The 24,135-nt window shown below is 34.9% G+C and overlaps 2 protein-coding genes across 2 annotated transcripts in view; both read right to left on the bottom strand.

Annotated features, from left to right (window-relative positions):
- Nucleotides 1–3,303: 3,303 nt before the first annotated feature.
- mid1ip1b (MID1 interacting protein 1b) lies at nucleotides 3,304–5,086 on the bottom strand. Its single transcript, XM_067396412.1, has 2 exons — nucleotides 4,935–5,086; nucleotides 3,304–4,613 (listed from the first exon to the last, which is right to left on the bottom strand). Exon 2 carries the CDS (start codon nucleotides 4,325–4,327, stop codon nucleotides 3,887–3,889), a length of 441 nt encoding a protein of 146 aa, XP_067252513.1. The 5' UTR covers nucleotides 4,328–4,613; nucleotides 4,935–5,086; the 3' UTR covers nucleotides 3,304–3,886.
- A 1,806-nt stretch (nucleotides 5,087–6,892) lies between these two features.
- tspan7 (tetraspanin 7) overlaps nucleotides 6,893–24,135 on the bottom strand; it is a 35,760-nt gene continuing 18,517 nt past the window's right edge. Inside the window, exons 2-8 of the mRNA XM_067398784.1 lie at nucleotides 15,929–16,117; nucleotides 15,762–15,836; nucleotides 15,512–15,607; nucleotides 12,972–13,127; nucleotides 12,790–12,873; nucleotides 10,864–10,946; nucleotides 6,893–9,259 (exon numbers count right to left, since the gene is read on the bottom strand). Coding sequence (XP_067254885.1) covers nucleotides 10,878–10,946; nucleotides 12,790–12,873; nucleotides 12,972–13,127; nucleotides 15,512–15,607; nucleotides 15,762–15,836; nucleotides 15,929–16,117 — 669 coding nt within the window. The 3' untranslated portion in view covers nucleotides 6,893–9,259; nucleotides 10,864–10,877. The remainder of the gene's footprint in view (nucleotides 9,260–10,863; nucleotides 10,947–12,789; nucleotides 12,874–12,971; nucleotides 13,128–15,511; nucleotides 15,608–15,761; nucleotides 15,837–15,928; nucleotides 16,118–24,135) is intronic.

Here is a 24,135-nt window from a genome sequence, read left to right as displayed (position 1 = left end):
ACTGAATTACACACCATCTTGTTTTGTTTCGCAGGAATCTTGTCATCTTGTCTCCAGAGTAGCAGCTTCTCGACACTGCTTTTTGACCACCGCCATGTGGATTGTTTCGGCCACAATGGTGGCGACACTTGTGCACAGCTTGTCTTGTTATTGTCACTAGAGAAATAGAATGTCCTTCCCGACATTTCTGAAGGGTTGCATTCTGGGAAGTCCCAGACAGTAACAGATGACCAGAAGCGAGACCACTGAGGAACCTGACAAGCTGCCACTGAAATAGCTCAGAGAGAGATGTCAAATATAGTGAGAGGCTGTAATAAGACAGTTATTTTCTTGCACTCCAAGACAAGACACAATCCTCTTAACAAGAAGGCAGTATCCGTCCTCTCCGTTATCCCTGCTAGTTTGTTGCTCACCTAGTGAGTCACTTTTTAAGATAATGTAAAATTAACAGTTTGACTAATTCCAATTTCCTCTCTTTTTTCATCCTTGGAGTTTTTGCACCACAAGCATTTTGGTCTCACTTCTCTACAAAGAAAAGCAATGGTGTACGTTTTTTTGGGGTTGCACCTGATACCAGAACCCTTTTGTGCACCCAGAGGACACGTTGCATCATACCTCATATCTGCTACACCGTTGGTTTTACGGTCCTCCAAAACTCCATCATACTGCCTGGAAGTTTCAGTATGTCACGCCACGGGCTGGTCTTACATCAGCTAGATGGCAGACAAACAGTCGGAGTATGAGAAACGCCAGATCAGCACATCCAACTGATGGCCTTCTTTCCTATATAGTTCTCCACCAGCATCCCTAATTAGGGTGCAAAAAGAAAAACGAGAGAAAAATGTCAACCAGCAGGGTTTAGACTATGAATATGGCAGGAAATACAATGGAAAGTATGAACAAACAAGCATCTGATACCCACCTCAAATCAGCTTTATACTGTCTCGTGTTTTATCTTAGTGACACTATTATGGGTCCATCAGTACTAAAGGTCAGTTTGTCTACTAGTCTGACCAGAACTAAGATACATGATGTTCAAAAAGCAAATATGGCTCTTAGATAACAAAGGTGAAGTGCAAAAAAATACGAAATTCGAGATGCTAAGCAGAACATTGGGTTTATGATGAATTGTGCAATGCAAACTTCTACCTCAAATGCTTCGGCCAAATGGGTTAACAATAAATTTGTTTTGGACTCAGTAATGACTATATTTAACAACTTCAGATAGCAGTGAGGTAGTATGTCAGAAATATATATTGATTTATTAAGGACATACCAACTAGGCAAGTAACCTTTCTTAGAGATGACAACTGCTTAACTGAGTGCGTTTACATGCACAATCTTACATTTAGACAACGTGTAAAATCAGTGTACTTATTTTCAGGAAAAGATTCGTTTTAAGCAAAACCTGATTGCAGTCCATTTATGTTTTGATGTCAAAACCAGACTAAAACTTAAAGGTTTAGTTCACCCAGAAATGAAAATAATGTCAGTTATTACTCACCTTCATGTTGTTCAACACCCGTAAGACCTTCGTTCATCTTCAAAACACAAATTAAGGTATTTTTCATGAAATCCGATGGCTCAGTGAGGCCTCTAATGTCAGCAATGTCACTGAACGTCTCAAGATCCATAAAGGTACTAAAAACATATTTAAAACAATGTGAGTTCAGTGGTTCTACTTTAATATTATAAAGTGACAAGAATAATTTTTGTGTGCCAAAAACAAACTAAATAGCGACTTTTCAACAGTATTGATGGCCGATTTCAAAAACAATTTTTTTTTTAATCAGTGGTTCGGATCGCATAAATGAATCCTTGTTTACTGAAATCATGTGACTTTGGTGTTCCGAACCACTGATTCGAAACAAAGATTCGTAAAGCTCAGAAGCAATGTTTAGAAATCGGCAATCGCTAGATATTGATGAAAAGTCGTTATTTTGTTTTTTTGGCGTGCAAAAAGTTTTCTCGTTGCTTTATAATATTAAGGTTGAACCACTGTAGTCACATGAACTCATTTAAATATTTCTTGAGTAGCTTTCTCGATCTTGAGAGGTTCAGTGACATTGCTGGCAATAGAGGCCTCACTGAGCCATCAGATTTCATCAAAAATATCTTGATTTATGTTCTGAAAATTAAGGTCTTGAGGGTGTGGAACGACATGAGGGTGAGTAATTAATGGCAGAATTTCATTTTTGGGTGAACTAACCCTTTAAATGTAAATTTGTCTTGTGCTTGTCTGTTTACACTTTACATTACATTTTATGAGTGTAAAGATCATTAACAGTTTAAGGAAAACCTGATTACTAGATGCATTAAACTACTATATAATGTTGAATATGAAGTATAATAGTGCAGTGGGGGAATATTTGTTGGTCCTGATAATGCCAAATGTCTTGTTTTACCAGTAAAAAGTGGCTTACATTATTTTAAATATATCTAGTTAGTGACAGATTGCAAACATATTCGTCTAAAATCTGTTTTCAGCTTCAGAATTATGAATATTTTTTATTCTGGTATTACCGTTGTCCTGTGCATTGGGTTACCAGCACCAAGTCCAAGTCTATTAATTTCCACCCCCAATGTAATACTGAATTTAACATTTTTTGTAAACCGTTTGCCATGTTTTGGAGTATTGCAATAATATCGTATTGTGATATGTATCAAATTGTGACATGATGATATCGTTACACCCCAACTGATTACAGTATGTTTACCATTTAAACTTCAATCAAACCTTACATTGTATTAGAATACAGGATTTTAGCATGAAATACTATGCATTCAGTTCGGCTGACTCAACATTTTAACACAAATCAAGTTAGATTCTTTTCTGACAAATAAAAGATTAATAATCTGTCTTTATAAATACTTTTAAGTTAGACAGAATGCCTGTAGAAACTGTGAACCAGCAACACAGGCGTCAGCTAAGATTCCTTTAGCTTCTAAGACTTTTTTCTTGTGGTTGTGCTTTTAGGGGTATTAAACTAGTGTGGGCAGTTTAGATTGGAGACATCCGTCATTAAGTGCAGCTCAAGCAGTGACTCAGCAGTGCGAATTGGAAAAATGCACTGCAGGTGCCCGGCTCTTCCAGACGTTGCCAGGTCTTAATATAACGTGCCTGATCCCTCTGTGAACCTCAGCAGCAGCTGTGCGCACCAACACAGCCCAATGTTTACTGAGCACGATAAGACAAGTTCTCTAGGCATACTGTAAAGTGAGATTTTACAAGGACATCCCAGAAGGAAATGCATCATTGTTAATCATGAGTTAGTTCATTCAGAAATCAAACACTTGCAGAGTAAACAAAATTTTTATTTTTTGAACCATCTTTGTTATAGAAAAAAAAAAACACATGACAACGTTCCTTATAGACAACTACTATCAGTAACGGTGACGTAATCTCCTGGAATCAGTCAACATCCATAAGAACCATCATGCGATTCCATCATCGATTGTGACGTCATAAAGTACCAGCCAGTCTTTAGCGAAGAAATGTGCGTTTTATACATAATTAGTGATTTTAACTGTTATAATCTACATTAATACAACCGCCAAAACTACCTTACCGGGCCATGAAATGTCTTTTGCATATATATATTTTTAAATGTTTGCCTGTTTGCGTATTTAAATAGGTTGCATTTAATTTCAAAAGCCTGTTTCCAAGCCAGTATCCAGGTTGTGCAAACAATATCAAGGGATGTTAGCAGGGGAATTAAGGGTGCTTGTAAACCGGCGTCGAGTACAAGTCTTTTTTTCGATCCGGGGAATTAAAAATGCATGAAGCCACCAGGGGCCCAACTGGCTTCAACCCCTGCTGCAACCTCTTGTGAACTTTTTTTTGCAGTCCACCACCGGTGATGGATGGAGTAAACTCTAGTTGGCTTCAATTCCCACAGCCGCCGATACCAATTTCTTTCTTGTACCTGTTTGTTAGAGTGTTCGCTTTTCGGGTGAGCTTCGACAGTACCGTGTGCAGTCCGGTTAGATGAAAATGAAACAGCTTCTCCAAGTCCTCATCGTTCGGTTCGATGCGAGACATCTCCAGGGACGGCGTCACGCCGTGCTTGTCCTTGCGCCTCTCGTCGGCTTGAAGCACGCCCCATTCGATATCGTTCCTAATTGATTTGAGGAGCACATAAGAGCCGTACATGTCTCCATCCTGGAAGGTGTTCACCTCTTTCTCCTCCTCCTGGTCCAGCGGGACGTCCCTCAGCAAACTTGGCACCATGACCGTCTGGTCCATGTTGTTCACGGCACCAATAAACCGGTTCATGGCATTGAAGAGGGAGTTCTTTTGGTTGTAGGAATCGCAGATTTGCATCATCTTTGCTGTCCTATTGACCCGGAGGGCTTTGATCAAATGCAGAACGAGGCTTTAAGGCTCTGTATAGATAATAAAAAGCAGCAGTAGATGTAGTTACTCTTGGGCTGGATGGTTCAGGTAGATATAATAGAGGGTTTATCCGCTATTATTCAGGTCCAGGGAGTGCTCAGATCCCTTGTGCGCTTAAGTAGAATGAGTTTCTGAAAGCGCAGGTGGATTTAAAGCAAGGGTGTGGCTTCCACACGTCAATCAAACGTGTAACCAGGTTGTAACCCGATAATGTGACCTGAAATAACACAGATGCCTTAAAGATTAGGGAGGATGCACACAATATTATATAATCAGAAATAATGTCAGTGTGCAAATAAAAATAAAAAATAGGTAGAGAAAGCAAGAAATATAAAGAATAAGATTACTAATCTTTTACAATGGTTAAGGATGAAACTGTTTTGTATTCAGTAAAGCTAAAACCGGACCTAAAAACTGTAATCTGAACGTGAATTATTCGCTTCCTACCACTCCTTGATTTCCTCAAGGAAAAGCCGGCCGGCAAACTAACCGTCAATCTATCGAGACTAACAAATAATATAGGCTTCTGAATACCCACCTTTGCTGATATTCGTTCTCTTCCTTAAAATTCGAACAGGTCCGGCAAAGTCCAAGGAAACCGGCGATAAAGTCGCTGAAAGATAACAGAATCGTCTAGCAACAGACCGAGGGTGAGGCCGCGTGTAGCTCTATGGCGCTTATGAATATTCATGAGGCAACGCATCAGCCCACAACCGCTCAGCCGCTCTAGTCCAATTAGAAGCCAGTCGCTTAGTTCATCCTGGAGGACGGCGCATTTCAACAGCCAATCAGAGGGCAGAAAGGGAATCCGGCAACGTGCCAGGGCTGCAGCTCGCGGTCAAAGACACGACAGTGAGAAGGAGGGATAGTGAAAGAGGGAACTACCGGACTGATTAAAGTACCTTCTACATTGCCTATTGACTTAACTAGCGCCAAAAAGGTTTATTCAATCGATTTATTGAGTCCAAAATAGGCTTTATATAAAATAGTCTTTTGACTTTAAATGCCAAAAAGAAATGAGGTACAGAAACTGTCATAAACTTTCGAGAAAAATTACACTGCCGTGACTCTTCACATCATCAGAAAGGTATTTTATAAAAGATAAAAGCTATTTAAAGGTGCTATTTTTCCAAAAAGAGAACAAAAAACACATTGTATAGCCTATACTTTACATATAGGCTATAATAAGATTTATTTATTTATTTTTTAAATGTGCAATGGTTATTACCGAGGAGACTGAATGCAAAGCCTGAACTGATCAATGGAACTATGCAAAGGCGAACTTGCAAATATTATGCAATATGTGCCAAGATATTTAATGACACAAGGGGAAAAGGGTGAAAGTCAAAAATCAAATGCAGATCTACAAGCAGGCAGCACAAAAAGTATTTGAAGACTTCAGATACAAAAGACTAAATGCCGTCTGAAATTTTCTTCTAAAATGAGCATTTTTATCAAGCTTGTGTTGTTTAGGTTCAGTAATTTCACTTTAATGACAATTAATAGGTCCTTTTCATTGCCATTAAAGTGAAATAACTGAACATAAAAATTCAAGCTTGATAAAAATGCTCATTTTAGAAGAACATTTCAGATGGCACTTAGAGGCTTTTGCATGTGAAGTCTTCATTTGTACATGTAAGGCACTTTTTTAGTCATTGCTTTTGAGTGATAATATCAAGGAAAGTGGATAGCACAAGAACACTTTAAGCAAAACAAGTCACAAAATGAAGTTTGTTTGTGTTTTAAGTGATAAAACAATAGATAAACTGTTCAAAATGAGAACAAAACGTATTGGATGCTTGTTTTACAGAGGTTAGTGGAAAATGTTCACGTAAACGCCACTTGATATGATGTTTCAGATGATTTTTTACACTGTCAGACATTAGATAGTGGGTCTTAAAGGGATAGTTCACCCACAAAGGAAAGTTCTATCATCAATTACTCGCCCTCAAGTTGTTCCAAACCTGTATTAATTTCTTTCTTCTGCTGAACACAAAAGAAGATATTTTACAGAATGCAACCAAACAGCTGATTTACTATAAGAAGTCAATGGGGCCCATCAACTGTTTGGTTACCCATATCTTCTTTTGTGTTCAGCAGAAGAAAGAAACTCGTACAGGTTTGGAACAACTTGAGGGTGAGTAAATGATGACAGAACTATCAGTTTAAGTGTTCAAATACTTTTTGGGGCCTCTATAAGATCTGCTCTCTATATATGATGATCTCGGTTCTCAGATGACACAATATCTGCACGAAAATTCATGTTTGCGTGATTATTTGCATGGGCTTTCCCCGTTCACTGAGGTCTCCTGTCGTTGCTGTCCCGTTACGTTTTTCAACAACATCGTGGTGCCATCTAGCGGTCAGGAAGGGAATAAGAAACTGTCTTCAAGCCGTGATAAAACAAGCCAGGAGACTTCCACATGACCCCATGGGAATCAATCCATCAATCCAGTTCATACAGTAACATACAAATTTCAAATGAAGACAAACCAGAAGCAGGTAACGACGAAGAACCATTTTATTCATAGAGATCACGGTTGTTTACAATATCAACGTACATATTGTTGGCATGCTAGCTGGTGGTGCATTTTAAAAAGTTGTATTTTTATTATACAAAGTATATTATTACTCCACTCGTCTATCTGGAGATGTGGAGTTCATCACGTGTTTTCAGACTATGAATTCTGGACTCTAATACTTAATGACCCATCAACACAAGGGGCAGCTGCAGAAATGATTGTTAATGTATTAATATAATAGCTATAAGTCTGTATGATAATAAAATTAATGATCAATGAGAAAACCATGCAAAACAGCAACACAAAATCAAATAAAAAAAAAGATGCACATTGACACACGTAAATATGGAATTCGTTAACAGTACTTCACAGAACAATTCAAAATTAAAGAAAGCCAAAAGACTGCAGTGATTTCTACCACAAATAAATAAATAAACAATAAATAAACAACTGAGGTCACTAAAGCTTGGCTCATGCTGAAGAAGTTGAGTGATGATTCTAGGATTCCTCTGACTCAGACCTCCAGAAAATCTGCGTTTATTCCATTTATAGAGCTGTAAATCAAATTTCTCCAGCGTTTTAACTAGACATCTGTTTTTTAGAGCTGTTCTCCTGCCAGCATAATCACTCTACCGTGACATTTTTTTTTGGACTGTACTTTTTTGTCTGTGATCTGGTTGTACGGAATCCCGAAAAGGACATGGTGGTGGAACAAATATGGCAAAAATCTCGCAAAAGTTTTTTGTTCCCCGAGAAACTTTGCGTTCGCGCTATATATATATATTATATATATATATATATATATATATATATATATATATATATATATATAAAAGAATTTTGACAAATGGTAACCTTTTTAAAAAGTTTTTTTTAGGTCTAACATTATTTTTTTCAAACAATATAGCGTCCTTAGAAATATTTTTCATACCAAAATTCTCATTATCGTTCAAATTTCTCATGCAAATATTCATCCGCTTGAAAATAACTGAACAGTTTCTGAGCTGTAAAGCAAGAACAATGCTGGAAGAGATGATGATTACATTCTTACAGTAATACACCATAAAATAATAGCAGATACAATGTGTCACAAGGTAGATATGGTGTAAAACTGTAACTACAATCCATAAACTGTGGAATTACCCATTAAATGACCCTATAAACAGCGTTTAGTTAGTATTTTAGTTAGTGAAATATTGCATTTAATTTGCCTGAAAAATGCTTGTCTTATAACAGTGTAAAACCACTAGTTTTAAGGGCACATGTTCACACTTCAGTCTAAACGTATTTCAGTTCTGTACATGGCTGTATGTGGCAGAAAATTGCTTGTTTTTGGCTTTCACAACAAGACAAGATTGACGTTTTTGACTGTACATGATTATGTCGAGTCATTTTCAACCCGGTGGAGCAAAAAATTAAATCCAAATCATAAAAGACAAAAAAGCCATTTCTGAGATAAACCCCTATGCCAAAGATTTTACAACAGCAACAACAACAAAAACATCTTGTCATCTGTTTTTTTTTTCTTTTTTAATAGTTTTTCCTCCCGAAAAAGCAAGTAACTAACAAATCTGCATTGAAGTCACTTTTTAGGGGTTAAGTAACACCATGTCCTAACCAAGTGTGCAAAGTTTTGAATGTAAAGGAATTATGCCAACACTGAGTAAAAATACTGTGCAAAGCCACGAAATAGCCAATCAGAACATTGATATGTAATATTACAGCTATCTGGACCAATGAGATTTCACTGTGGGCGGAGCTACCAAGTGCAACATGACAAATAGAAACTAAGCTGACAAAATGGAAGATAGTTAAGAAAAAAAAAAAAAAACTAAAAAAAACCCCCCCAAACATTTGATAAATAACTAATCATTTAAGTCGCGTTTATGTCCCAACCAGTCATTAAGCCATTTTTCTGTCTGAAATAGAAAATTCTTGTGCAAATTGACAAAACCACAGCTAATCTGAACATATCTCATACACAGCTAGAGAGGGATTGAAATATCGATTGACTTTTATGCGAGCGGTTAGGACGTGGCGTTACAGAAACGCTAATGACTAGCTGTAGTGTGTGTTTCTGCATGCAAGGCTTTGTACAGTGTAAAATACAGAAGTGCGTCTTAAAACCATTTCCTTTTCCTCGCTAACGCTAACGTATTGGAAGGAGAGGCTTTGGTCATGGCACAACTGCGTGGTTAAGGAATGACGGAAGGGAGAAAAAAAAGACAGGAAAGACAGAATGAAAGATAAAAGCAGAGAGAGAATAAAAACAGATAAGAATGGAGTGTGCTAGCATTTTTGGGTTGCTTTCCCTTTCCAAGGTGTCGTATGTCTTCGGTGCCTGAAAAAAAAAAAATGGGGAAAAAAAGAGATTTAAACACAACAAGACTTTTTGAAGAATCTTCATGCAGTTTTTCGCAGCAGCATTATAGTGACAACAATCACCAAAAAAGTGACATTTAAATTTTTTTTTTTTTTTATTTTAGTCCAAGTCATATGGTGGCGTTCCTTGAGCAAAATTAAGTCACTATTCACTGAAAATCTTCCCCTCCACTTCAGCTCTAAAATCTCCTTCACTACTCCACATATTTAAACATAATCAAGTTAATTTACAAAACACATTTTGATGCTACTCTAGGCATCATCACATATATGCTTCCGGAACGCAATGGAACAATAATATTCACGGAAATTCACCACATTATGGAAGTTAAATGCAAGATAGCAATAACTTCACAAATACACACATAAAAATTATTCATATATATATATATAATATTTATATATATATTTATTATTTATTTAAATTTATTATTTTTAAATTTATTTTTGGATGATATTTTATTTAAATTGATAATTTTATTTTATATATATATATATATAAAATATTTGCAATAACTTCACAAAAACGTTACATAAAATTTGTGTATAAATAATTTACAATTAAAAACATTATATATATATTATTCTTTAAAAACACACATACATACATAATAAATATATATATATATATATATATATATATATATAGGGATCGGTAAGATTTTATTAAATGTTTTTAAAAGAAATCCCTTCTGCTCAGTAATTTTATGAAATATTACTAAAACTTAAAACAACTTTTCTATTTGAATATATTATAAAATATAATTTATTCCTGTGATCAAAGCTGAATTTTCAATTTTCAATCAATTTTGAAAACATTTTTTTCAGGATTCTTTGATGAATAAAATTTTAAAAACAGCATCTGAAATAGAAAGCATTTGTAACATTATCACTAGCATTCAAAAGTTTGGGGACAGTAAGATTTTTTTTTTTTTTTTTTTTAAGAAATCAATACTTTTATTCGGCAATGATGCATTAAGTTGATCAAAAGTGACAGTAAAAGACATTTATAATATTACAAAAGATTGTATTTCAAATAAATGCTGTTCAAATATATTGCTGGTATACTTTATTAGATTTCAGCTACATCTACATCGCCTCGTCTTGTTGTTAAAGTAGTGCATATTTACACATATGAATAACCAATTGAAGTATACTGTATGTTTTATATTTGTATCTGCGAAAATCGGAATCTCCAGCAAGCCGTCTATCTACTGTAGATAATGTGATGAATGTTTATATGGTTGTCAATAAATGTGACATTTTTTCTTCAATACATTATAGCTTTAATAAGATTTAAGAAACAGGCAAGAATAAACCTGGTGTTCTCCATGATTCCTGCTCTTTCCGACAACAAAGCACTTAAACGTGATGAGCTCATAATCACGACTTGAGAAGAGGGACATTTCAGAGAGCACATGAAGGCAGCATAACTGAGAGTTGAGTCCTGTGACCTATTTGTGTACCATGAGTTGCAGTCTGCCTCAAATCTGACGTTTAGGATGCTACGATTGAAGCTAGTCAGTAGCTCCCAGTATAACGGAGCGTGTGTGTGTTACTCACCTGTGCCCACGCCGCTACACCATCTCGTACTGATTGGCAGTGATGAATCGTGACAGACAGCAGGCCAACAGCATTCCAATCAGCTGAAAAACACACACACACATGGCCGTTACCATGGTAAAACTGTTTTCCAGAGCTTTTTTTGCTCCCTCTTCCAACGTAATTGCTAATTAAATTAAATTGTGATAGTCGTTACTGCCGGCTGCTCTGCTGGGTTTACGGTTCGCTCTCTCTGCGCTCAAGAAATTCTAGTTATAATCATAATGAATGTTTACTGATTCCCATTTAACCGAGCCAAAGAATTCCACATGCGCTGCGCAAGATTAGACGTATTAGCGGGGCCGCATCTCTAAGAGATGTCATCGATTCAGGCCGCCCGTGTGCTCGCAGATAGCATTTACAGTTCAATTAACTTGGTGAGTGTGCGTCAGTGGGGTCGAGGTGTTCCTCTGTGCCCCTTTGGACCCATTAGTACGGCTGGAGAGATATCTGCATAATGGCCCCGAGGCGAAGCGTGAGTGACAGAGGGCCTGATTGTGTTTGAAACGGCACGTTCGCTAGCAAACCCCAGCTGCGCCACACGCTCGGCTCCTGCTCGTGTGTCTATGTGTGTTTACTAAATGAGGGCTGGGAAAACACAGACAGCCCGGGGTCGGCATTCACCGCGGGGTTGTCATGGCAGCGTGGCTCTCGCTCCAGCTTTTAGACGTGAGCGCACGCGGTGTTACCGAGTGACTCATTTCGACGGCGTATACAGCTACACCTGTGTGAGACAACACCAGCCAGCTGTTCAACTCGCTTTGACGGTAAACGGAAAACAGATTGGAGTAAATATTAGCCTCAGATGCGATCATTACATCTCAAGGACAGGAAAGACATTCTGTTTACCTGTGGATGAAATTTAATGTAATAAAAGACAATAAAATCAACCAATTGCATGAGTTTGGGGCGGGGCTATCTGATCGAACCAATCAAGAGGTCATTTACATTAAAGGCTTCAAATATGCAAAGCTATGGAAGCTTGTTTCCGCCACGGAATAAAAAAATACAAAAGGTAATTGCGACTTTTTATCTCACAATTTTTTCTGCTAAATGTGAGTTTACATCTTGCAATAATTAATTTTTTCACAGAATTGTGAGTTTATATCTCATAATTGCAACTTTATTTTTCCAAATTGCAAACTTTATTTCTCAGAATTGCAACTTTATTTCTCAGAATTGCAAGTTTATTGCAATAAACGACTATTTTTAAGAATTGTGAGTTTATTTCTTAAAATTGCACGTTTATATCAGAATTGCATGTTTATTTCTCAAAATTGCGACTAATTCTCAGAATTGCGAGTTTATCTCTTAGAATTCAAGTTTATTTCTCACAATCGCAAACTTTCTCAAAATTGCGACATTTCTCAGAATTGCAAGATTATTTCTCAGAATTTTTCTCATTTATATCTAGCAATTCAGACTTTAACTTGCAATTTCAAGTTTATATCTCAATTCTGAGAAAAACAAATAAGATTTATGAGATGTAAACTCACAATTTGCAGGATAAAAAGGCGCAAAAGTTGCAATTACCTTTTTTATTTTTTATTCAGTGGTGAAAACAAGCTTCCATATAAAACAAAAGTGTAGAATATTAAAAAAGAAAAAAAATACAATAAAATGTTTTTAAAAGTGTAGAATATTTAAACATTTTTTAAATAAAAATTAAATATTTTAAATTAATTTAAAAAAAAATTAATAATTGAAATATTATAAGTGTACAACATTTTTTAAAAAGTAAAAATAAATAAATTAAAATGTTTAAAATAAAAGTATAGAATATTTTTAAATGCTTAAAAAAAATAAATAAAATTTGTTTCAGGGATTTGATAAGTTCCCGTTTCCTCAAAAAGTGTGAGTAAAAGATGGAAATAGTCTCCATCCTACCTGCGAGAATGCAATTCCAAACGTTACTCCAGCGATAATGCCCATGTTAGTCTCAATAAAGGACGTCACTAACTCATAGCAGCCCTGAAAACAAATAAAATAGATGATAATAAAAAACAAATAAACAGATGAAAACCAAGACAGTCAGCCTGTGTGTTTGTGCAAGTGCGTGTGTGTGTTACCTGCTGATAGACTTTGGTGGGCGCTATGGTGGCGTTTCGCAGGTCTGAGGCGTTGCAGTCGGAGATGTTAGCGCAGCAGCTTGGAGGAATTCCATTCACAGGAAAATAAACACTGGAGAACCAGCTGGTGTAGTTCAGAACACCACAACAACGCAACTATAGACAGAGAGAATCAGACCAGAGGTCACCACAGGTAACAGTAAATCTGTATGCCTAACAACCACCCAGAAAATCTGTAAATGCTACAACTTTCTGGAACACATCCCTTGCATCCACCAAGAAAACACTTGCAACTGCCTAACAACCACCCAAAATATTTCAGCAACCACCTAGAACAACTTGCTGTAGCAATGCCCTAGCAACTACCTGGAACTCCTTAGCAATGCCCTAGAAGTTGCTTAACAAGCACCCAATACACCTTAGCAACACCCTGGGAACAACCTAGAACATCTGGCCTTTTAAGTAAAAGAGCCAGTCGCTGATTAATAAAAGTCTGTTAGAAGTCTGCTGATTAATAAAGCAGCTGTCGTTAGAAGCTCCGGTCCCCAAAGAAAGCTGAGACTCACGCTTAGGACTGCACATGCGCATTGGCTCGTCTAGCCTGAAAAACACTATTTTTTAACACTATTTGAGCATAAGAAACAATATTTATGGAACACATTTATGTCAGATTGTGTTGCTGATTTGAAATATGTTATTTAATTGTGACTTTGGCAAGCAGTTTTTGATATTTCAGGATTCCTCCGTTCAGATAGATAGGACTTGGTCTTGGATGCCCGAAATAGCTGCCTGGAGACGTTGCAAATATGGCCGCCGAGTGAGCAGACTTTCCTTGAAAGGGACACTATGATTCAGTGCTGGTCACAGTGCAACCATTAATCCTGTTCGTCTCCACTGGCTGACTCATCTCCATCCCGAATAAGGCCAATGACTGTAGTGTCATCAGCAAATTTTAAGAACTTGACAGTTGAGTCTGAGGAAGTGCAGTCGTTTGTGTACATAGAAAATAACAGAGGGGAGAGCATGTACCCTTGAGGGGCACCGATGCTGAGGGTGCTTGTGCTGGATGGAAATACCCCCCTCGTTTTACCTGCTGTGCTCTATTAGTGAGAAAATTTGGCACAGTAAACTGACTGAGTTTATAGTGAAGAATGTCAGGGATGATTGCATTAAAAGCTGTGCTAAAATACACAAAGAGTATATGTACACAAGACCCTGGAAAGTTGAGGTGCTCCAAAATAAAATGCTCAGTGCCATGATCAGTACAACTACCCAGAATATCTTAGGAACATCCCACCAACAACATCAGAATACATTAGCATTACCCTAGGAACTACCCGGGAAACCTTAGCAACACCCTAGCAACCATCCAGAACACCTTTGCAACTGCCTAACACCTACCCAGAATATCTTAGGAACATCCTACCAACAACATCAGAATACATTAGCATTGCCCTAGGAATTACCCAAAAAACCTTAGCAACACCCTAGCAACCATCCAGAACACCCTTGCAACTGCCTAACATCTACCCAAAATATCATAGAAACATCCTAACAACAACATCAGAATACATTAGCATTGCCCTAGTAACTACCCAGAAAACCTTAGCAACACCCTAGTGACCACCTAGAACACCCTTGCAACTGCCTAACAACTACCCAGGATATCTTAGGAACATCCTACCAACAACATCAGAATACATTAGCATTGCCCTAGGAACTACCCAGAAAACCTTAGCAACACCCTAGCAACCACCTAGAACACCCTTGCAACTGCCTAACAACTACCCAGAATATCTTAGGAACATCCTACCAACAACATCAGAATACATTAGCATTGCCCTAGGAACTACCCAGAAAACCTTAGCAACACCCTAGCAACCATCCAGAAAACCCTTGCAACTGCCTAACAACTACCCAGAATATCTTAGGAACATCCTACCAACAACATCAGAATACATTAGCATTGTCCTAGGAACTACCCAGAAAACCTTAGCAACACCCTAGCAACCACCTAGCACACCCTTGCAACTGCCTAACAACTACCCAGAATATCTTAGGAACATCCTACCAACAACATCAGAATACATTAGCATTGCCCTAGGAACTACCCGGAAAACCTTAGCAACACCCTAGCAACCATCCAGAACACCCTTGCAACTGCCTAACAACTACCCAGAATATCTTAGGAACATCCTACCAACAACATTAGAATACATTAGCATTGCCCTAGGAACTACCCGGAAAACCTTAGCAACACTATAGCAACCATCCAGAACACCCTTGCAACTGCCTAACATCTACCCAAAAAATCTTAGCAACACCCTAGCAACTACCCAGAACATCAGCTAGCAGTCTATCTGACTGAAATTCGAGCTGTAACCTTCAAGCTCTTAAAAAGCATTTTAAACGTTCAAAGTTTTTCTTTATAAACTCTCCTTTTCTAGTTTGTGATGCCGATTATGAAAAACATCTTTCCCAGGTATCCATTAAAACACGTCACATTAGATAAACTGATGTTAACCAGTGTTTGAACATACACTCTTCTGGACTTTGTCCACCGCGACGCTTCTCTCATCCTTGGCGTTATAGTTCTGAACAGCCTCGGTGTACGTCCTCAGAAAGGTGCCTTTGATCTGAGGGAACAAACACACACACACACACACACACACACACACACACACACTCCATCAGATGTCACCAGAACAAGTCCTCCTAGTGCGAGACAGATGGAGATCCCTGAGATGCATTATGGGTCACCGCCGGAGAACCTGCGTGTGCGCATCTCACCTCATGACGGAAAACAAAGCCCGAGATGCCAGCGACCAGCTCTGCCAGGAAAACCAGAGACAGGAACATGGCATACTATAGACAGAGAGCGAGAGACACATTAGGGCCGTCACTTGATGTCCACGGTAAACCTGCTTCCTGAAGCTAAACTAGCAGTGTGCTCTCACCAGTTTGAGCATCCATGGACTCCCACGGCATGTGGCGAAGCATCCGAACAGCCCGAACACGATGATGGTAGTCCCGGTCCCGATGAGCACATAGGGAGCATTGGTGGAGTTGTCAGCGATCAGAGAGATGTATGGACCCAAAATGAACTTCCCCCATAATCCCACTGCCAGCAGGATCGCCCCCGTGATCTAAAGAGAAAGAAAAACAACATCTGAACTTTAATTGTTAAACCCTTCTGATGAGTACTTGTACAGCTTTGATACCATCTAGTGGACAACTTATCGGATCTTCTCTCCTATCATCAGACCAATAGGCCTTTAAGGTCATTAAACACACTGTTGCTTTCAGTACCCAAAACACACTTAAAGCTTCAGGGGTATCGTGCATGTTCAGTGGCAGCACCCCAGTTGTGGAATAACTTGCCTTTTAGCTTGAGATTGGCCACTTCAGGTTTTTACTTAAATTTTTACTTGAGACACATCTTTTTAAAAAGGCTTATGGACTGGAGTAACTACTGTATATACAGTTTTATTTTGTGTGAATTTAGTGTTGTATACCATTTGTGATTGTTTTATTGCTAATAGCATAATTTTATTTCTCTGTGCAGCACTTTGGTCGACTCTGTCGTTATTAAATGTGCTATTTACATAAATTAAACAAACTGAAACAAACAACACGCGATCATAGCGATTTGATCATGATATGGAAATAATGATTTTGACTCCTCAATAATGACATTATGTGGTCGAATATTTTATTTTAATGATGCCAATTTGAATCATTTGGCATATTTTATTAGCAGCACTTTTATTGTTAACATATATACAACTTAAAAATCATTTTCTATAATTGAAATAATATAAATATTAGTGCTGTCAAATCGATTCATCGTGATTAAATCGCATCTAAACATAAGTTTGTAAAAATACACACATTATATGCAATTAATTGACTTTACAGCACTAATTAAATATTAGATAACCTTAAACTTGACAACTAACTGAAATAAATTTAAGCTGAAGTAAAAAAAAATAAAAAAAAAATAATTAATAATAATAATAAAATAAAATAATAATAATAATTAAAAAAAATAAATAAATGAAAGATAAATATATTTTTAGAAACTAATAAAAATCACAAATGTACATACAATTACTAAAATTTAAACAAATAAATAAAATTTTAATAAATACTGAAAAATAAATAATACTGCCTATTAGCTGTGCTTGTTTCATGGTAAATTATTTAAATTAATTTAAATTCAAATCACAAAGCTGTGGTCAAGTTTAAAAAAAAATGTAAACATTTTTAAAATAAGATGAGAAGCATTTGTATTACATGGACACCTGTTTTCAGAAAATATATCTTAATATAAGTGTAGTAGAATAAAATATCAATTGTATATCAATTATTAGTGTAATATATATATATATATATATATATATATATATATATATATATATATATATATATATATATATATATATATAATATACACACACACACATATACATACACACACACACACACACAATTCCAGATTATAAATAAAATATTTTTCAAGATTTTATTTACGTCTAATTTTCTAAAAAGCTTTTTTTTTTTTTACATTTTTTACATTTTAGTCACAAATATGTACCACGTACAGCTGTACAAATGTGAGTTTAGTGTGTTAACCAGAAGAGGGCGCTGGTGTATTTATTCATCACTAGAACCTGTGAAATCACTGTGAAACTCAGCACGTAATATACGGCATACATCGGCCTGGCGGAGACAGAGAATGTTTAACTGTTCTTATGAAAATAGCCTAAAATAATATAGATATGTATGTATCTAAGCACGTTTCATTTCTACTGCACAACACACAAAATGTAAAAACAGCAAACAAAATACGACAACACAACACAATTAGCTCACATTTAAGAAAAAAAGAGATGACAAAATGAAAATAAGATCATATTTGTCTCTCTTAGAGATCTAGACACTTTCACTTACAATATGTGCCATGGTATTTCTCTGTTTTGGACACAATACCATCTGGTAAACATGGTATTATATTGCTAATTTTGTAGAACGATTAGCATAATCATTGTTTGCATCATATTTGAATATGCTAATCATTCAAGTTATTCAATAAATAATTTTAATCATCTTTACTTCAGAAACTAGGTGAAATTGATTGCTTTATGGCTGTTGAGATCATCCTCTCAGTGTTTATTAAGTTTTTATCAGCAGTCAGACTCTGGAAGGCCGACGGGAGAAAGTTACTGTCGGCTGCTTGTGTTGAACCAGTTTAGCCGGCTAGTGGACGGATCTCAGATTCAACATGACGGGCTGAACACAGGACATTTCTGCATGAAATCGTCACTGAAATTCTGTCTCAGATGTCCTGACTAGCAACCACGCATCCGAGATGAGCATTAGCGTGGTGTTAGCAAGCGCACAATGCTGCCCACAGAAACGGCCATGAATATGTGAACCCAACATCCTACTCAGAAAAGCAGTGCTAAGATGCCATCAGCTTGCCCCCTCTGAAAGAGTCATCGCTCTCACGGATGTGCTAATGATGGTGTGAAGAGCTGTAATGGCACAAGCAAAACCCAAAACCCTATCCCTTGGTCCCTTCTGAGGAAGCATCTAAACAGGAACCTTGTAAGTGAGTAATTAATGCTCTACATGGGCAGCATCAAGACCGCATATATTGGCTAAAAAAAAAATCAATTTTTCATTCAATTAGAACATTTACTTTGGTTAGCGGCATGCCTGTGATGCCTTAAAATGCTATCTAGGTAGACAGCGCACTAGGTTTGAGAGACAGCTACAAAGAGAGAGCTACAGAAAGAGTTTTATCCATCTTAAGCTCAATGGTACCGCCATCTTGTCATTCAGACCATGTCCACCATGGCACAGAGGACACAATGTCTCCATCTCACACTGAGACACAGAGAGACGGAGAGAGAGAGAAGGAGAAAGTGCACAGATGGTGTGACTCATCAGGGATCCAAGAGAGAGAGAGAGAAGAAATGACTCTAAGTTTCAGGAACGAAAACATAAAGTGTGCAAAGAACTTTGAAATCCCTCGACTCCTCTTTGACAGACAGCTCTACTTTCTTTTGTTTTAAAACCGTAGAAAATGTAGGAAATTTTGCAAAAAACATTGCCGAGTCACATTTAACCTCAAAAGAAAAAAGAAATGTTACACTGCATAATATATTCAGCCTTAATATGTTTGAGTTTTTGTATGTAATTCTTATTATTCCCGCTGTCATTTAAATATTATATATATATATATATATATATTATATATATATATATATAATATGGCATCATTCTCATTACCATAACAAAAACAAATAAATTGCCATAATGTAAAAATTAACTGTAATTACCATAATGCAAATAAATAAATAAATACCATCTTTACCATAATTCAAAAATAAAAATATAATATACATAACACATAATTTAATATAATCTTTTTTATTATGGCATAATTCTCATTGCAATAAATAAATACCATAATTGCTATAATGTAAAAACAAAAATATCAATATAATATAATATAATATAATATAATATAATATAATATAATATAATATAATATAATATAATATAATATATACTCTTTTTATGATGACATCATTTTCATTACAATAAATAAATAAAATTAATTAATATCATCATTAACAATGTAAAAATATAACATAATATAATCTTTTTATTATGGTATCATTCTTATTACAATAAATTAATTAATTAATAGCATCATTAACAATGTAGAAATACAAATAATATAATATAATATAATATAATATAATATAATATAATATAATATAATATAATATAATATAATATAATATAATATAATATAATATAATATAATATAATAATCTTTTTATTATGGCATCATTCTCAATACAATAAATAAATAAATATCATTATTACCATAATGTAAAAATAAAAATATCATTATAATATAATATAATATAATTTTTATTATTTTATAATTTTTTCATTATTCTCATTACAATAAATAAATAAATACCATTATTGCCATGATGTAAAAATAAAAGTATTATAATACAATACAATACAATTACAATACAATATAATATATTATGTTATAATATAATATTTTATATTATATTATATTATATTATATTATATTATATTATATTATATTATATTATATTATATTATATTATATTATATTATATTATATTATAAAACAAATAAATAAATGCCATAATTTTTATTTTTGGTAATGAGAATGAGGCAAATGTACTCAACGGTCATGAAAATAATGCCCTAAAAATAGGCTTGTTTAGGTAAAATATAATATATGATATACTATATGAAAACTCAAATGAAAGCAGAGCCAATCCATGAGACTCAGCCAGATGTTCTTGGAAGGACAGAGACAATGCAATGCTGAGCATCTTTCTTCATCAGAAAAAAACAGAAATGAAGCGAGAGAAATGACAAGCTATCCGCTACACAAACATCATGATGCAAAACTACATAGAGGAGCAGAACTTGTTTTTAATGTAAAGGCTGGAAGAAGAAAACGTTTTATTGAGCAGTAGGATATAAATTATTCATAGGTGCTTCTGTCGTCCTCTCTCTGTCCCAGCCATGTGTCTGTTAAATAAAGAACCACATAAAAACCCTGAGAAACCTGCGAGATCACTTTACCGAACTATAAAACAACAACAACAACAAAACTACTAATGCACTTTCTGTTAGAGTCCAGTGGAGTTTATTTCAGCCCGGAAGAGCCGATACTAAACAGGATCTCAGGAACGCATTCCTGAACATCTCAGTTAGGAGGCGCTTTCTATCCCCTGACAAATGTGAAGCGTTCATTTCTTCAAATGAATGGCAAATTGATGCGGCTCGGCGGCGTTCGTCTTTGATATGTCAGAGACGCCTCGAGTTACACACAATCTAGAGCTTAAATAAAGAAAAAAATCTATTACAGCTCTCGTCATTGAGGAAAACACTCCATGATAGCAGGAGAGGCGGCTGCCATGGCAACGTTTCCATAGTGACATACATTCTATGCTTTCCTTTGGAGTTCTCAAATATGCATATGCATTTTTCAGTAAGTATTAAGGATCAGGGAGCAAGACCTGAAATAAATCAGCAGCATTTTTTTCAACCTGTTAAATTCTTCTTTTTTGAACAAGAACAATGTTGGTTTACAGTAACATGTTGTAGCTTTTACCCCATTTTACACCATCCAACACTTTTACCACAACAAAACAGATTATACATGCAAAAAAAAACAACCAAACAAACAAAAACACTCACGCTCATAATATATACGTATATACCATTTCTATAATGGTTAAATAATATATGCTCACTAAAGATCCCTACAACTTCTATTAATACTATTTTGCTCCAGTTTCCCTGAGTAATATATTCTTATCTTTAAATATTTAGTTATTTTTATATGAACATCAACAACAGTATTATATTCTAACTTTACATATTATTTTTATTATATTAATTTTTATATGAACAAAAACAAAAAACAATATGCAACTAAAAAAGAACTTTACACTTGTACATTTTTACATGCAAAAAAACCCTAACCTAACTATTCAAATTTATTTAATTACTTTAAATTAATTTTTATGTGAAAATACCTAACAATATACAATGACAATATTCAAATTTATTGTATTTTTTTTTATTATTTTTTAATTTTATATGAACAAAAACAATATACAACAAAAAGAAAGTATATTCTAACTATTTTTAATCAATTGTATGTGAAAAAAAAAGTAATTAAAAAAATCTAATTCTAAAAATATATACAAAAAAAAAAAAGTAAGCATTCTGAATTTTCTTCTAAATTAAATTAAATTCTTCAGCTATTTATGGAAATAGAGTTTGTTTGGTTTTGTTAAAATAACCTTAATTTAATGGGCAGGTTAAATGGCCAGTGGTTCTAGACTGAATTTAAATGTTCAACCTGGCAGTGAAACAAACTTCAGGAGAGAAGGAAACACGACGCATGTTCACAACATTTTACCCATCAGGCTCATCAAACCGTACCCTAAAACCATGACACACGGAGAGAGACAGGAAGTGACCGTTCTCCATTTGCCTGGAGCAACTCACGGCAGCTCCGAGCGTCACCGCAGACAGAGGAGCGAGAGAACAGGAATACAGAGAGGACATCTCTGATGAGAAGGGGAAGCGAGAGGAAACAAGAGAGCAGGAGAAAAGCCATCCTGCTCTTTGCATTTCAAATGCCTGATCAAAGCCGCTGTTGTTCTGTGGCCTTGAATCTGCTCAAAGGGAACAAGTGTGTGTGTGTGTGTGTGTGTGTGTGTGTGTGTGTGTGTGTGTGTGTGTGTGTGTGTGTGTGTGTATTACCACAGCACCAGAACAATTACAGACTCTGCATCCAACATCTCCTGTTTCATATAAAGTGAAGTTAGTGCCCAAAACACTTTCCACAAACTGGCAGAGTTGAATCAATGTGAGGGGTTTTTAAACTAGGGTTAAAAGTGTAAAAAAAAAGGTAATAAATAAATAGAAACCCACACATGAAAAATAAAATCACAAGAGGATCCTACATTAAAAATGATAAATAAAAATTAAATTACAAGGGCATTTTCAAATAAAAATAATCTATAAAATAATTTAATAAATAAATCACAAGGGTATCATTAATAAATAATTCCTAAACTAAAAGTAAACCACAAGGGGATTATAAATAAATAAAAATTATTTATAAAATAAAATAAAATTGTTTAAATATTTAGTGTTGTATTAAAATGACAGCATGTTGTTTCTAAAATTAAATAATATAATATAAAATATATGCATTTATTTAAAAATATGAAAACTAATTAAAATTAGTAATTATAATAATAATATTTTTACTTAATTTTTCCTTTTTTCTTTCAAGTTGAGTTCGTATCTTTTTATAAACACACATCTGTCCCTCAAACTGTTGAAACTACTGACCCCAAAATCACCGATTTCTAATTGAAACCAAACATCCAATTTGTCCTTCATTTTACTTTCAACCAACTTTCCAAATCCCAGCAGTCTTTTGTTTCATAAACAAAACAGATCTACAAGTCTCATAATCCGCTAAGAGCATTAAAAACATACAGTCACACACTACAGACTGAAAACATGAGCGATCCAATCCCGTCATCACTGTAAGAAGATCCCACGACTCAGCAGAAACTATTAATGCTGTAAATAAATGTAATTATATGGTCGAGCACCACAAATGTTCTTCATTGTCATCTGAGAAATCTGTATCCATGGCAACAGTAATCCCAATACTGTCTGTAATCTCAATCCACCAATGTCAAAACAAACAGACTTCCACGTAAGGCCTGCCATAATTTAACCAATATCTCTACCATAAACGTGTTATTTTTTAAATGTGTTATTAGTTTTTGTATCAAATTCCTTTACTTTTAAAAAAAGTGGCAGGTGGAGGAAGAATAGACGTCACGAAACGGTGTAGGCTTGGTTTATGAATATTAATTAGGTTATGCACAAATAATTTTCCGTTTCGATAAATAAATTGTCTAGTGGGGTCAAAAATAGTGTAAAAAATGTCAAATAATAACCACAAGATGATCATAAATAAATAAAACACAAAGATCATAATAAAATCAAGGGAATCAAAATAACTAAACTAAAAGTAAATCACAAGAGGATCATAAATAAATCAAGGAAATCATAACAAAATGAATAAGTAAATTAAATCACAAAAGGATAATAAATAAATTCACAAGTGATCATAAATAAATAAAATCAAGGGAATCAAAAATAAATAAATCATAAGAGGCAAAAAAATAAATAAATAAATTCAGAAGCAGATCATAAATAAATAAAAATAAAATCAAGGGAATCAAAAATTTATAAAAAAAATAAAATAAAATCACAAGAGAATAAACACACATTAATAAATAAAATCAAGGGAAACATAAATAAATAACTAAATCAATAAACGATCAAATCACAAGAGGCAAATAAATAAATAAATTCACAAGCGGATCATAAATAAATTAATAATAATAAAATCAAGCGAATCAAAAATAAATAAAATCGGTATTAAAATCACAAGAGAATAAATAAATAAATCAAGGGAATCATAAATAACTAAATTAATAAATAAAAATTATTACATATTAATTCTACATCCCTCAATTTCTGGGATGTA

This window comes from Chanodichthys erythropterus, chromosome 10 (genome assembly GCF_024489055.1).
Source record: "Chanodichthys erythropterus isolate Z2021 chromosome 10, ASM2448905v1, whole genome shotgun sequence".
NCBI lineage: Eukaryota > Metazoa > Chordata > Actinopteri > Cypriniformes > Xenocyprididae > Chanodichthys > Chanodichthys erythropterus.
This window is presented reverse-complemented; position numbering and strand designations above follow the sequence as displayed.

Excerpts from the sequence above, each read along its gene's own strand:
- mid1ip1b (XM_067396412.1), bottom strand. The coding sequence starts at position 4,327 with ATGATGCAAATCTGCGATTCCTACAACCAAAAGAACTCCCTCTTCAAT.